General features: G+C 36.6%; 1 protein-coding gene across 1 annotated transcript in view; it reads right to left on the reverse strand.

Moving 5' to 3' along the window:
- Nucleotides 1–836: 836 nt before the first annotated feature.
- Nucleotides 837–15,731, reverse strand: part of side-VII (sidestep VII) — a 1,496,071-nt gene continuing 1,481,176 nt past the window's right edge. Inside the window, exon 14 of the mRNA XM_071598053.1 lies at nt 837–3,845. Within this exon, the coding sequence (XP_071454154.1) occupies nt 3,432–3,845 (414 nt within the window). The 3' untranslated portion in view covers nt 837–3,431. The remainder of the gene's footprint in view (nt 3,846–15,731) is intronic.

A 15,731-nucleotide genomic window follows, 5' to 3' on the forward strand; every position in this document is an offset into this window, starting at 1 on the left:
GTGTGTGTTAAAATAATGTGGGTTATACCGAGTGACTGACGAGGAGGTTCTTGAAAGAGTGGATAAACTGGTCAAAAACGTATGTTAAAGCCTATGACGAGAAAAAGAGAAAAACTGATTGTACCCATTCTAAAACGAAAGCGTAAACGGAAATCGGTCATTTTTCATACGATAGAATAGAAGACATAAAAAGAAGGTCCCCCTATACAAGCGTCAAAAGATGAAAAACGTCAATACAACTTACCTTACTGGTAGAGCGCGACATTATGGAATTAACAATTTAATCCCAACTTAGATGCAAAACTTTTAAATTGTTGCATGCAAATGCATATTACAGGACGACTCCGTTGAAAGCTACTGTTGCGGCATCTTCGGCAAAATCTCGGAAATCAACTTAGATGATCAAAGTTGAAGACAAGTGGAGATTTTCAATGAAAAGTCGTATCCTTTGAAAGTTTTAGTACACTAAATCGGCTATTAGCTGGTCGATTTCGTTTTTGAGTAATATCATAATTTTGAACTCATTTTCCTTGTGATTCCTTACTCAAAACCTGGTTATTTTGAATGTTTTTCCGCAATAAATAAACACAGTTAAGTGAGACATGGTAAAAAAACCACGATGAAAAGAATTTTGAAACCAAATGAAAAATTGTAACCACTGATTATGAAGAAATTATTCCTGAAAAGTATTTCTTTGAATAAAATGAATTGATCCACAGATGATGTCATAAACTAGAAAATCATGCACATGAATGAAATAAGCACACAACTACAAAAAATTCACACGAGGGAAAGAAATTTGAAATGAAATTATTCAATTTTCTGTATAGAATTTTTAATAGTTCCACAGTCCTACATGACTTCGCACATTGCCAGAATGTCACTTAAAAAAGTACAACCGTTCCGGTTTAGGAAATGCAAAACACCCAAACTTTATAAGGGAGTGTGGCGGGCGTGGCGGCTGGTCACGCGACAGTAACATTTTTGCAAGACCCAACAATAGGCAAAACTCTGTACGACTTTGGAAGTATTGCAGGCTGCCTCACTAAAACCTCTTATCCTTGGGTCAAGACCTAGTTTATCACCTCACCCAAACTTGGTTGTATGTCGAATTGGTTTATCCTTATGTTGTGCTCACCATGTCGGCCACTGTGAAAAACCAGTCGCCATCTTAGGAAAAAAAACCGCCAAATTGGAAATACAGCCCCAACCTTCACGGATAACATTATGCATTTCCTTCTGTGGACTGCAGAGTAGGAATGGGGAGGAGTTTACAAGAAGATGAAAACAATATCAGACAGCCATTTTTGTGTACATAAATTAGCAAAAATGGTGTAGTCGATTCTGTACATATTTGAGGTTGGGGTTTTGGTTTAGGGTAGTTCCTGTTAAGTTCATGTTTAGGACCAAAAAAGGAGGTGTTCAAAGAGAAGTCGGTGCACAGCACAGTAAGAAAACAAAATATTTATAACAACCTTTCATAAGAACGTCTTTAGTGCGCCATAAAGAAGTGCACCGACATGACGATTACTTCTTTTAAGTTCATTATCCTTCCGAAACAGATTCTCCTCACCGACAATGTACTCCTCTTTTTTGTTACGTAACTAGTTCACACACTCACACAAGTCGGTCCTTTCGGTATATAATATATTTTTCTCAATCACAGAACACCAAGTATTTCGAGGCTTTTCTATTGTTTTGTCTTGGAGTATTCAGAAAAAAATAGCCTATTGTTTGTTTCACAACACGAATAGGACCTCAGGAAAATGTTCCAAACATGCAAATCATCACCCTTGTTTAACTTGTCGAAATATTTCTTCGAAACAGTCAGTCTTCTTTTCATTAAAGCACAGCAGATCTTAATCATCTACAAGTACACTTTAACGACACACATACATATACACACACGTACTCACACACGTTCACATCGAGAGCAAAGTTAAACTTCACAGATTTCGAATAAAAAAGATGACGTTACCATTATGGTTAATTCCTTTAATGCAAGTGATTTTTTTGAACTGCACCTCGAAAAAGGCAGGCGCTTCTGCACATGGTTAATTGGTATTTTTATCTGTATACATATATTTCTATATATATATGTACCTTTTGCGTACGCACTCTTCGTAACACATTTAAAAAAATCCTCGACGAACATTTTTGTATTTTCTCTAAGTCATTATTTTAATAAAACCTGCGTGAACTCATTGTCCAACTTCGTTCAGCATCTGCAAAAAATGAGCGTTTGTTTCATTTGACTAGATAACTATTTTCGAATGCCGACATTGCTGACATCAATTGTATAACCTTAATTTCATGGCCCTTATGAATGGGGGCAAGAAATCTTGACGCCACTGGTTTTTTCAGCTTTCCTGACGTAGGAAAGTTGGGAATGGACCAGATAAAGCAATCCGTCGTGAAAAATGACAATTATCATTTATATGGTCTTGGCGGCTCCCATGGAACAAGGCGACCTGCCAATTATTTTCCTCGCGGTATTTATTTTTTTACACTTATCACGAACCATGCAGATTAAAAATTTGAAACTTCTGTTGAGTGTCGATAGAGGAAAATGTAAACAGCGTGCGCATTCCACTCGGGGGTGGGGGAGGGGGCTCTTGGTAAAGAAATGGCGCACAAAAACGTAGGTTGGGGCGAAAAAATGAAATGAAACTTATTGAAACGATCGATCTTTCATCACCCTCGAAACTATCCATTTGAATGCGTCGATTATTGAAACTCCTTCAGGTTCTCTCAATCACTCGCCCACTAAGCCCGCGAAAACCTGTCCACTCAAGCATCCCTCGTAATAAGAACAAAATTAGGATGCCAACAAGATCCTAAAAAATATATGCTCATTCATTGCATCTTGGAAAATTTTAGTCGGCATTAAATGAAAATGACCAAACACGTTCTTCCCTGTACCAGTTTTTCTTATCATTCCCTTGTTTAAACTACAGGAGCGGTATGCTTCAGTGTCCGGCGAGTGGCAAAAAGACAAAGTTGTACATTTTTAGGATTCATTCCGAGAAAGTAATACAAGATAATATATATGTATATAATCTGAGAGAATTAAAGGGAGAGGGTGAGAAGGAGGGAATTAGAGACAGAGATGTAATGAAATTATCTTACGGAAACTCTCATGTCTTACTTCGCAATGGTGAGTTAAATTTTAATTCACATTTCTCTGATCATTTCGCAACACACAATTGGTCAGTCGAATTCTCTTCCTGCACCTTAAATACAACACGCGGCGTTCCCCACCAGACATCAAAGGCCTCTGGCATTCTTCTTCACCATACACAGAGTTGCTATATACGAGGCCTCACGTGTCACAACCATTCTTTCACTATTCCCCCTCTCAACATTCATTCCCCGCCAGCGAATCGCTAAAAAGTCGTCTCTGCGAATGGGCAGTCCTTGGTTCGACTTCCTCATACGGTGCTTTCCCGCTTGGCCACCATCAGGGGCGTGTCCGGTGAGTCGGGGTCCTCCTCCATGAGGGAACCAGGGCCTGCGGAGGGTGGCGGCGGCAGCGGGGGCGAGGAGGAGTAGGAGGAGGTCTCCGAGGGCAGCGGCGGCAGGGAGAGGGGGTGAGGCGGGGGCGGGATCGCATGCGGCCGCATTCCCATTGGCAGGGGAGACTCCATGGGGTGGTGGGCCATCATCATGCCGGGGTACATGGCGGGGGGTCCCTGTGGCGGGCCCATGGGCATCCCCCCGCCCATCCTGCCCATGGTCATTGTGCTGCCCGCGCCGCCGCCCACCGAGGCCATGCCGGAGTATGAGGGCCAGTGCTGCCGGGGAAGAGTGCATTGGGGGTACGGCACTCCGCCCTCCACCGGTTTCTGCAAACGGAAAAGAAGAGGAGTGTCATCGTTACACTTACACAAAAGGGTCGCCCGATAGCTAAAAGTTAGCATGCAATTCTCCATCGTAGTTAAATATGGGAGGTCCGACTAGATAACACAAAGGTTAGTTTCGGAATGAAGTGTCTCCCGTGTAAAGAATATACATAAATGTTGGCCAATAGAGCTCCATAAGGAAACGTCTGGCCCAAGCCCAGGGATTTAGACACAGACCGCCTCATATAATAAAAAAAACACAACGGTGTTAACAAACAAAACTTCCAGGTCTCTTGGTTATGGTGAATAAAAAGAAGTTGATTAGTAGTAATACATCGGAGGACAAACCATACTTACTTTAACACTCTAAGTAAGATGACGTCTTCATAGGTAATTTTTATGGACCAAAAGTTTAAAATATTGAGTCATCACACGTAAATGTTATGTAACATATGGTGAGAGTGGCTGTTTTCCAATCCTCCTCGAAACTCTTGCCTTTCACTGTCGTTTAAAAAATAGAATTTCAAGGCATGCCGTGATGATAATAGCCAGTTATTTTACAACCCCAGGTAGAACATGGAGAATTCTTAGGTTATAGGTAGCCTGGCACTTTGATTTACCCGTTTCATCGCCATTTAAATTACTACTTGGATCATTAGATAACAAATCCTATTACATTTTGATTTTTATTTTGCGCGTGTCATGAATTGCGGTCTTGATTTTAGTATTTCACAAATTGCACTTTCTAGTAGAAAGCTCTTATTCACGCATTGGATTTCCAGCTACTCTATATACTTTTCTAATTGAATGTTTTTTATATCAAGTTTCAAAAAGATTTTTTGTTTTTGAAATATATATATATATATATATATATATATATATATATATATATATATATATATATGTAAAAACACAGATTTAGATTTTTAGAATATAGAAACACAAAGAAATGACACTCACAATTTGTTATTTGACGTTTCGACAGCACGGCTGTCGTCTTCAGAATCTGAAGACGACAGCCGTGCTGCCATATATATATATATATATATATATATATATATATATATATATATATATATATATATATATATATATATATATATATATGGCAGCCATATATATATATATGTATATATATGTATACATATTTTTTTATATATATTCACATTTCGTACATACGAGGGTGTTCTGAAAAGTTTCCGACCTCAGAAAATTCCAGAAAAGAAAAGACCACCCTCGCACATATATGAATATACCTGCATATTTAGTTACTTGGATTGAAGTAGAGCAGATATTACTTTAACACACAGACTGTCCACTTAAGATTTCGGATTAATAGATACCTATTCCCAAGTCTACACACATAGCCTTGTAGTTGCTCGTGACCGTGCCAAAAGTTGTATGTAGCACGCGTTTCAGGATGCTCATTTCTCCGAGTGCATATACTCATGGCTTTGGGTTACCATTGGGGTTAAAAACTAATGCGACTGGGATCACATTTATTTACAGCACGGATCCAAATCAAATGTGTTGCCACACCAAGTCTCAGAGCGATCAATGAAACTTTCAAAAATATTTAGCCCAGCGGTGTTGTTGTGAACTTAGCTAGCAAAAAATAAGGGTACGTAAGCCACCAGTTCTTCAAACTTTGAGATTATCACCAGGGACAAAAAATACTCTTTCTTTGCACATAGAGTTCTCAATGAAAGTTTTAATAACAGTTGAAAAGAATGCCTTCCAGAATGAGCAGGCTAATGATATAATTAACCCTCACATCAAAAAAAAGCTTTTGAACACCGAAAACATAAGGCTCCTCCATCCCATCCGACCTTTTTCTAAGAGTAAAAGGATTTGCTTTTCAATAGAATTCACGTAGTATTTGGCTGACTGGTTTGCTTTCAAAGCTAAAGTTAAATGCGACTAAAATCTCAATTATGGCTTAACAATATCAACTGCTGGAAAAATGACGCAAGAGTACTGGCAAAATGTCGCCACCCATTATTTCTTAAGAAAATCATAATGAGTTTAATGTTATTGACATTGTTGTTTCTCACAATTATTACTAGTTAGGGTCTCTTTTTGTCTCACAAATGCGGTGAAGTAACATAATAGTTATTTTTGTATTACAGTCTCAACTTCTCATCACTTGTTTATATATGTTGTGGCTATTCAGTTGCTTTGAGAAATGTTCCACATTTATGAGAATTTAGGAAAAAAACTCACCAAGCATCCTTTCATTTTGAATCAGAGAAAACTTTCGTAATTTCATATGGTTTTAATATGTACGCCGAGATGGATTGGATGGTGTTGGCTTACATACTCACTGTACATACGCCTACCATTCCGTATATACTGTATTACACTGTACAGCGTATTATTGTATATAAATAAATAAATAAATAAATATATATATATATATATATATATTATATATATGCTTTCGTAGACGTAACACGGAAGTGCCGAATAGTACAATACACAGTAACATACAATATAGAAACACAAAAAAAGAACACTCGCACGTTATTTCTTGATATTTCGACGGAAACAATCCGTCTTCATCTGAAGATATAGAAGTAATGCATTGCTTCTATATCTTCAGATGAAGACGGATTGTATTGTGTGTTACTGTGTATTGTACTATTAATATATATATATAGTACAATACAATACAATAAATAATACATACTATATACTACCTTGATCAAAAAGTTCCCGGAATAACCACCGTGTGGCGCTCCCATCGTTCCGATTTGAGTTCTGTTTTTTTTGTTAAATTGGTACATCTGTTGTTGATATTCCCTTTAAATCTTAGTGTCATAACTTGACATTTGCAAAAGTTACGTAGCCAAGAGTACATCTATCTCTGTGTGTGTTGGCGATTTTTTACAATTTCAGAAATGGATTTAAATTTGCAACAACGAACTTGTATTAAATTTTGCGTAAAAAACGGATTTAGTGGCGCACGGACGTTGGAAATGTTGGAAAAGTGTTTCGGCAACGATTCTCTAAAAAAAACGGTCGTTTACCAGTGGCACGAGCGGTTCAGAAGTGGTCGTGAGTCAATCGAAGATGATGAACGCAGTGGCAGACCATCGACATCGAAAGTCGGTGAAAAAATTGATAAAGTAAAAGAAATGTTGGTCAATAACCGCAAATTTACCATCAGAGAAATAGCGGAGGACTTGAACATTGCCTATGGATCCGCCCAAGACATTGTGGTTAATGATTTGGGTTTCCGTCGTGTAGCATGCCAAAAGACCTCAATTTCATGCAAAAAAGAGACCGTGTTGACGTCGCAAAAGACATGATTTGCGAGGCTGAATCCGATCCCACATTCATCAAAAGGATCATTACTGGAGACGAGACGTGGGTTTATGAGTACGACACGCAATCCAGACATCAGGCAAGTGAATGGCGTTCACCAAATGAGCCGAGACCAAAAAAACCACGTCGTTTTCATTCAAAAAAGAAGGCAATGCTGACGGTTTTCATGGATTACAACGGTGTAGTGCATCATGAATTTTTGCCAGAAGGCCAGACAGTAAACAAAGAGTATTATTTGGGCGTTATGAGACGTTTGCGTGAAGCAATTCGCCGAAAGAGACCAGAAATGTGGGCAGAAAACTCGTGGATTTTGCACCATGATAACGCACCGTCGCACAGTGCTATCATTATTCGTAATTTTTTGACGAAAAATGCAACAAATACCATCCAACAGCCACCGAATTCACCTGATTTGGCTCCCTGTGACTTCTTTCTGTTCAATCGAGTTAAAAAACCATTACGGGGAACGCGTTTTAGCAGCCGAGAGGAAGTAATGGAAAAATCGCAGGAAGCACTGATGGACATACCGAAAACCGACCGTAACTTTTGCAAATGTCAAGTTATGACACTAAGATTTAAAGGGAATATGGAGCAGATGTACCAATTTAACAAAAAAAACAGAACTCAAATCGGAACGATGGGAGCGCCACACGGTGGTTATTCCGGGAACTTTTTGATCAAGGAGTATATATATATATATATATATATATATATATATATATATATATATATATATATATATATATATATATATATATATATACGGTATACGTATAGAGAGAGAGATTCCAGTTCCAGATAGGTTCCAGTTCCTTTCGGTGTTTAATATTTCCCATCCCTTGCCCCTGGAAGTAAATGGAGCTCCGATAGAATGATTTTTTACAAGTTATATCATTGCAATGTACGTGGACACAAATATGAAATTAATAACGAAACAATTTTATTCTTGTTCTTCAAATAGTTGCTTACGGTTAAGTGCCTAATGTTAGGCACTTTCCTGTGGTGTTTCTTTGGAGTGATATAGTTTCTAAATATAGTTTCTTTTTCTCTTTTGAGTTCAGCTCATTTTTCTTTCACTCCTGCTCAATTCCTCCTTTCGACTGACTGTCATTAATGTGTATCTGCTGTTAATGGAAAAGATTTGTATGGCATTCTTACGTAAAATCTACAGATTTTTAAATCCTTTGTGATAATTTTTTCACTCTTTTATGTTTACTGTCTTTTTTCTCCTTGTAAACTGTTGAAGATCAAATAAGCATGAGTTTGAAGAAACATATTATTGTATCTGATTCGTGTATTAATGCCTGTTACTTGGATTTGATTTGGAGAATAATTCATGATTTTGAATATATTTTACAAGCAATTTTTCTATGCACTCGTATGTTAATCTAACGAAAATATTTCCCATCGGATAACTTGGGACAGAATATTTTAGAACCATTTAGTGTTAGGGTTTCCTTTCTTTTGTAATTATTGTCCGTCAAATGAAGATTGTGCAGACTTTGTATCTGAGTCGTATTTAACATATACTGCGTATATATCTAGCCACAGAAATGGACAAGTTTTACTCATGGTAAGATTCGAAATTTTATAAAATTTATCTTTTGAGATTCACTTAATAGTCATGTGCATGCCAGATTTTGCATACGAAATAAACAATGGTCACTAGCCATTTTAAATATTTATTTTCTTCTTACTAACAACTACTTTGCTCTAATGTAAACTTGGTTAAATATTCATTTTATGTCAATGTTTTTAATATTAATGACGTCTAGTTGCTTCGAAAGTCTTCATCATTAAAAGGCATATATTATGCTCAAAGAGGATGAACAAACCAGACAGCATTAGTTCCGTGAAAAGTTTCAAGTGAAGAATAACACTATGAATCAGAGTCGTGTGCCACTGGAACAGCAGATGAGAAAGAGAGGAAATATAGGACCGTTCGAAACCTACTGGAAGCTCATGCGGAAGATCAAATGGAAAGATTGAATGAGTATCAAATAATTATTCAGAAGAGCAGATGAGGAGAAGGCACCGCAAAGTAAACTGCAGGAAGAAATATTCCCATGGATACACCGAGGCAAAAGGGTGTAGATATGAATCTGAGAGAAAGGGATTACACTCAGGAATAAAAACGTAGATTAAATTAAGCGCGATATAATAAATGAACGAGATGTGTGAGCACGAAAGAAGGAGGAATTGACACTGGAGAATGTAGGTGTGTGTAATTAAACCACTCTTTTAAATTAATGACTAATGAAATGAAATATAATATGAATGAATAGAATTAATAAATGACCAATTTAAAGAAGGGATCTGTTGTAGGTGATTTTTAGTCTTAACTTAAAATATCCCTTTTGGGCTCTGTAAATAATGCGGAATCCGAATTTTTTAGCCTCCATACCTCATCCCTGAACTTCAGCTTTAATAGCTTGGAGCGATGGAAGCGCCTCTGCGACGGTATAACAAATTAAGAGTTGATATGCGACGCCATTGCTCCATTGTCATATTAATCCATTCAAATTTCGAGACAAACAAAAAAGACAAGAGAAATCCTGGCAGCCATCGCGAGGATCCTCCTCTCTCCCCCTCCCAAACTTCAAAAATGGTGAAATTTTATTCTGAGGGGTAAAAGTGACACCATTGTCTTATCACCAGCGAACATCCTATTGTTTACGATGGCGTACATCAACGAGATCTGATGTCATTTTGAATAAAACTCTCCCACGCCTGGAAAGCTATGTTCATCAATATTTTACAGCTTTAACAACTGCTTTCCCTGAGCAAACATAATATTTCGCTCTGGGAGCTCTGGGCTCAAGGGAATCAGCAGTCAAACGCATATGGCCCGAATGCCCTGTAAACGGGTACTGCATCAGATTGTCAAAGAGCGTTGAATAATCATAGCTAATGCGAAAAATGTTCCGAAATGGCTATCGTATTTTCGCCACCTCCCTGATGTTATTTCCCTACCGCGTTGCATTCTCTTTCTCATTTCGTGTTACATATAAATTGAATGGTGGAAGTTGAAAAAAATCATTAGCTATATACACGTATAAAAAATGCTAACATATAAACAATTGTTCAACTATTACTGAGAAAATAATGGGATGTATGTCTTCTGTTATACTAATAAGGATCAAGGAATATATTTCTCCGAAAAACACCGCACAATATAATAATGCTCCAGAAAAATCTCAAAAGATTCTTGTATATGATAACTTTCTCTCTCCTGGCAAATTAATATCTAGATTTCCAAAAAAATTCCTTGAATAAAAAAAATAAATCTTTGGATATACATACATACATATGTACCTCGTACATGTGTTAAAGAGCGGCTTCTAAAAATCCGAGAGTGCATGTAAAAGAAGTCAGTAGATTCCGAGAAAAGAAGAACCCAATCCTAACATCATCGTCACGGTTTACTACACTACATGTTAACCTGATGAATCATGCGTGATCGCGATGGGTGAAGTAGTACTGGTGTAATTAAGATGCGACAAATAATGCAGTTTACCTTTCTTTTTCTTTAGCCAGCGCGTCCTAAGCAGCCTGTAACAAGTTCGATGTCCGAACGATTTGCCCACTCTGACCTTAGTGATGAAAGCATGTTAGCTGCTACGGAATTTCTGGTAAAATACAATGCTAAATTTTGGCACGACTCTCAACATAGCATTAAGATTATTGCTTTCCAAAAAATGATTATGCGATTCCACACAGGAGCCAAATTCTCAGTTAAATTGCGACCTACGAGCTTAAAGTTATCTCAAAGATGGACTGAGAATATTTTATATCCTAATTTAATGGCAATAATTAATTTTAATACTTTAAAGGATAGAGTCCTACACATTGAATGGTACCGAATTCATAATTAATGAACATGTAATTCATAATGTTACGGATGAGAATTTTTTGGAGTTTACGGCAAAGTTCATTCGTCATAAAGTTCACAGAAAAATGTTAAGCACGATTTCCAGCTTCAAACCGCCTCAGCATGAAATGTACCATAGTCCAGAGATAACTCAATCACACATGTAAAATTGGGAAGGCGAAAACGTTTGACCTAATTCTGGGCTTAGAATCATTGATGGTCCATGGGTTCTCACGTGCACATAAATAAGTCGACTCCGAGTTAGAAGGACCCGATCCTGGGCCATCATAGCAATTGAACGCACTGAACGCCAAGCCAATAAATCATTTGTGAACCAGGAGCGACTACGTCCAATATTAAAGGAATGTGTCAATGTCACGAAAATTTCGGTGAGTCCGTATTCAGCATTTTAGGGTCCGTTACACCTCATGGAGATTAGTAAAGTCATCGAGCCGCTTTCAAAGTTATGAAATGACAGCAGCGTCCATTTTCAGCATTAAAAGGCATATTTACGCATAAAAGGACATATTTACCATTCCTCTCAAGCGGATTTGGTTCCTCGTGAGCAAACAATTCTGCCAAGGGGGATGAGGACGTTTGGTAAGATGAAGAAGGGAACGGGTGGAAGAATATACAACAGGGTTTTAGCGACCCCTGCTCGTGCGGCGACAACAGAGAAAGGTGGCGTTAGTTGGCTTCTTATTTTACGAAGTAATCGCTCGCATTAAGTGACTCAACTCATTACAACGATCATGCTGGATTAGTTGCAAAGTACGTGCGTTTATAGCAAGAGGAAAACGTTGAATATTAAAAGTAATTACAGATAAAGAAATAATTTTTTCACTCGTGAATGATTTAAAAAACCTGATGCATTACAATGAGAATACTTCGATTCTATGCTAGCTCAAAAGTCGTGCCTCAATTATTATTTGTATAATTAGAGCTAGCACGTTCTTGAATCAGCTTTATTGCTTATTAAACTCTGTTAGATTATTTCAGGGTTACAATTAAACTTAATTGCTACCGGAAAGGCCTAAGCTCTATAATGCGAAATTTAATTAATTTAACTATATCAATTATGATTTAAGGCATCTCCAGGTCAAATAGTCATATCCACTCAATGTAAAGCGCAGCATATATCCTTTGAGAATGATGTTTTGCGCAGTCACCCAAATTCCGGGGTAAATTAAATTGGAAGTGTTAGTAAACAATAACAGCAAAAAAAGCAATAGAAAAGTTAAGTATTCAACCGTAACGAAAAGATTTTGATTGTTGAAACAATAAATATTTGTTGATTACCTAAATCAATTATTTATATTTTAATTTAATAATAACTAAGTACATCTATTATTACTGCCATCACAAATCGAGACCAGATTAAAAAACTTTTTCTCGAGAAAGGGAAATTTTCGAGTGCCAAATGGTTGAATTCCCCTCAAATAAAAATAATGCCGAAAAAAGCTTAATTATTCAAGTATTATCCTTGAATTTATAGGTGGATTGCATTTTGTTAAGGTTCGGTAAATGTTGTAAAATATGTAGATATTTTAATTCCCACAATTTCTCTCAGAAAACATGTGAGAGTTGAATCGAAATTCTAAATAGTTACTTCATACTACCTGTCTCCCACTTTCCGTCCTATAACGATAATTCTTGATCGAGTAACATTCAATATTTGAACTTTTCCAATAATTTTATTATGTTTTAACCATTAATTAATAGTATATATCTTCAGAGAGGAACAGGAAATATATTGCGAGTAAAGGCTTGTTCTTTTTATTTGATTTATCCGTTCAATTTTTTATTTTCCTGACCGTGATTAGAAACATTTTGTTTTTCTATTACCACCAACGTGGACCCGTAGACGGAAAGGTAACATTGGATACACCATGAGCTTACCAGATTTCTTAATTCAAATAATTTTCAGTAATATGCTCTCTCACACAATTATGATCCCAAGATTTCCCGGAAATATAAAGTGAATATCCAATAAAATTCTCTTGAATAGTAAAACATAAAAACGGTTCGAAAAGACAGTACCTGCATTTTACGATCTCATTAAAACTTATTGTCAGCTGGTAAAAGTAATGATTGATTTTAAATCAAGGATTTCGTCTGAACAGAGAAAGATGCAGAAATAAAATCCTCGAAGTGAACCTTTTAACAGTTTTCCCAAGTCATGCTTCACATTTCGTGCCATGAATCGCGTAGAAGGAATTCAGGATGCGATCCCACCGCCGACATAGATTACGCATGAAGTACGTGCAGAAGGTGAACTTAAGATATTTTATTCTCATACTAGCAAGTAGACAGCTGATAGGTGTGATCGAGACTTCATTAGGAAGCTCTTTCTGAGCTGGATTCGGTAAAGACAGGAAAGATGTAGGATTTACAGGATGCAACGTTGTTAAATATAGGAGAACTCTCTTGTCACAAACTTTATGTTCTTATTCACTATCGATAATTAATTACCACTTTTGAAGGGTAGCCTTATCTCAGTGCCTCAAAAAGTCGAGTTGCGATGATATGAAAAATTATTAATTTTGAGAATAAAGAATCCGGGTATTAGTCATTAAACTCATGGCATAGATTTGATATTTTTTATCCAACTTCATAATGTTTTAAAGTTTTTCAATAGAATATACATTAAATCCGAACGAGAAACTCGTAATATTTCCCATTAATTATTACAATCGAATTTTAATATAGACTGCTAAAATATGTCAGCAGGTGATATTGAATAATACAGGTATACAATAATTTGGATGTGATGTGGTGGCACCTTCCTAATCACCAAAACAAAGCAATTTAACATTTAAAATATGGAAGACTGCAAGTTTTTGTTTTTTTTTGATATGATAATTAACTATTAGAGCCCTTCTAATTGTTCGATCACTTAATTTTTCCTCGAGACTGGGAGTGTACAGAAATATGTGGTTGCAGCTAAAATATGCGGGCACTTTCTATGAATCATGTATCATACAGTAGCTATCGCTAGAGTGATAAACGCTTTCAATGCTTAAAATGACGTAATTCTAAAAGAACATCGAGGTCATCCATTTTCTTCACCTGCGTGCTTTACAGCGCATCAAAATTCAGTGAAACATGCGGTGATGGCGTTATGGATGTCAAAAATATGCCATGATCGTGAATGTCGCAATTCAAAGGAGGGCAAACGTCGGGTAGATACGAACTAAAGCAGCCTCGAATACGGGCCTGCCGGTTTTTACAGAGGCCTGAAAAGAACCCGAAATAAGCATTCTCGGCGGGGTGGGCATCATGGCAACGACGTCTTTTTAAATGCATACGTCGACAGAGATTTTATTCTAAAAACAGCAGGAGAAAATTTAACTGTCTGTCATAAGCAACTTATCAAAAAAAAATTAGAGATCTTCAAACTTAAACGCATCTCGTAAAATTGTTTTAACAAAGGACCTAATGCTCTGTAATTGATTAGTTAAATGACTATTAAAAATATTTGAGTGCCATCTCTCACTGGCCAAATACCATGGGTTATGTCAACAATGGATTTAAAGCAATGATGGGTCATTTGCTGCATTTAATTTAAATAAATAACTAATTTTCAAAATAATGACGCACTCATAGATGTTTTCGGAATATAAAAGAAATTTCAGTCTCAAGTAGTAGCGATTAACGAAATAATTGATAAGCCCGGAAATTCAGCACAAATGAATCTCCGTGTACTTATTAGAAAATACCAATGGAATACTGAACTCGAATCACACGTCAATAGCCGTAAGAAATCGTTACAAGAGTTTATTTATTAAACTGTTTGTAAAACCAGAAGCTAAGAGACTGGATAAAGACGATGCCAATAGATTAAAAATGCTTTTTTACGAAATAAAAATTATTTTTTTCCAATGCTCACCTCCTATTTCCATATTTTCCTTTACACATTCTAAATTAATATACTTGTATACGTAAACAGAAAAATACTTGTACAGATGTAATGGTGATATAATTAGGCAATCTAGCTTCAACTGGACATTTCCTTCGATAAAAATAAATTTGCTCCTTTCAGCCTTGTTAAATGTATGATTTTAGGCATCATATGTGTCCTCGTATGCCCAGTAGTTCTTACTTTGAATATATAACACCAGCCAAATAAGCGAGTATTAATTCTTTAGGACAGATAACAAATATTTCTAAGTAGGTATGCCGTGAACTCAGGGAAAACATGCAATTTGAAGTTGGACTGTTTGCAAATCAGGCATAGCAAACGCATATACTCTCAGGTACATAAAAAAGAACTCACAACTACGGGATTATTGACCACTATCTTAATGATGCGACTTCTAAAAGCCCTTTCAAAGCCTACATTTTGTTTTGATACTTATAAGCGTCGATTTTAACGATATTGCATGCATATATTATTAAAATATCTGGTCCTAAAGTATAAGTTCAACCAAATAGTCACAAGAAAACTTTGCATAAGGAATTCGTTACGCGTGAGAATTAAATGGGGCAAGTTTTGCAAGGCGTCGAGAATATAAATCGATTCCCGTGTCAAGCCATTTCGTAAAATATATATCCAGGCAATTGATTTGTGGCATTGAAACGCAAATATGATATGACATTTTATGCTCGGAGCCATAGTTTACGCGTTTGAAACCGGGAAATATATCATTTCATCCAGAAAATATCCTCTAGAGATGGATAGGATTTTGAAA

Source organism: Hetaerina americana, unplaced genomic scaffold, assembly GCF_022747635.1.
Source record: "Hetaerina americana unplaced genomic scaffold, ioHetAmer1.1.p SCAF_9, whole genome shotgun sequence".
Lineage (NCBI taxonomy): Eukaryota > Metazoa > Arthropoda > Insecta > Odonata > Calopterygidae > Hetaerina > Hetaerina americana.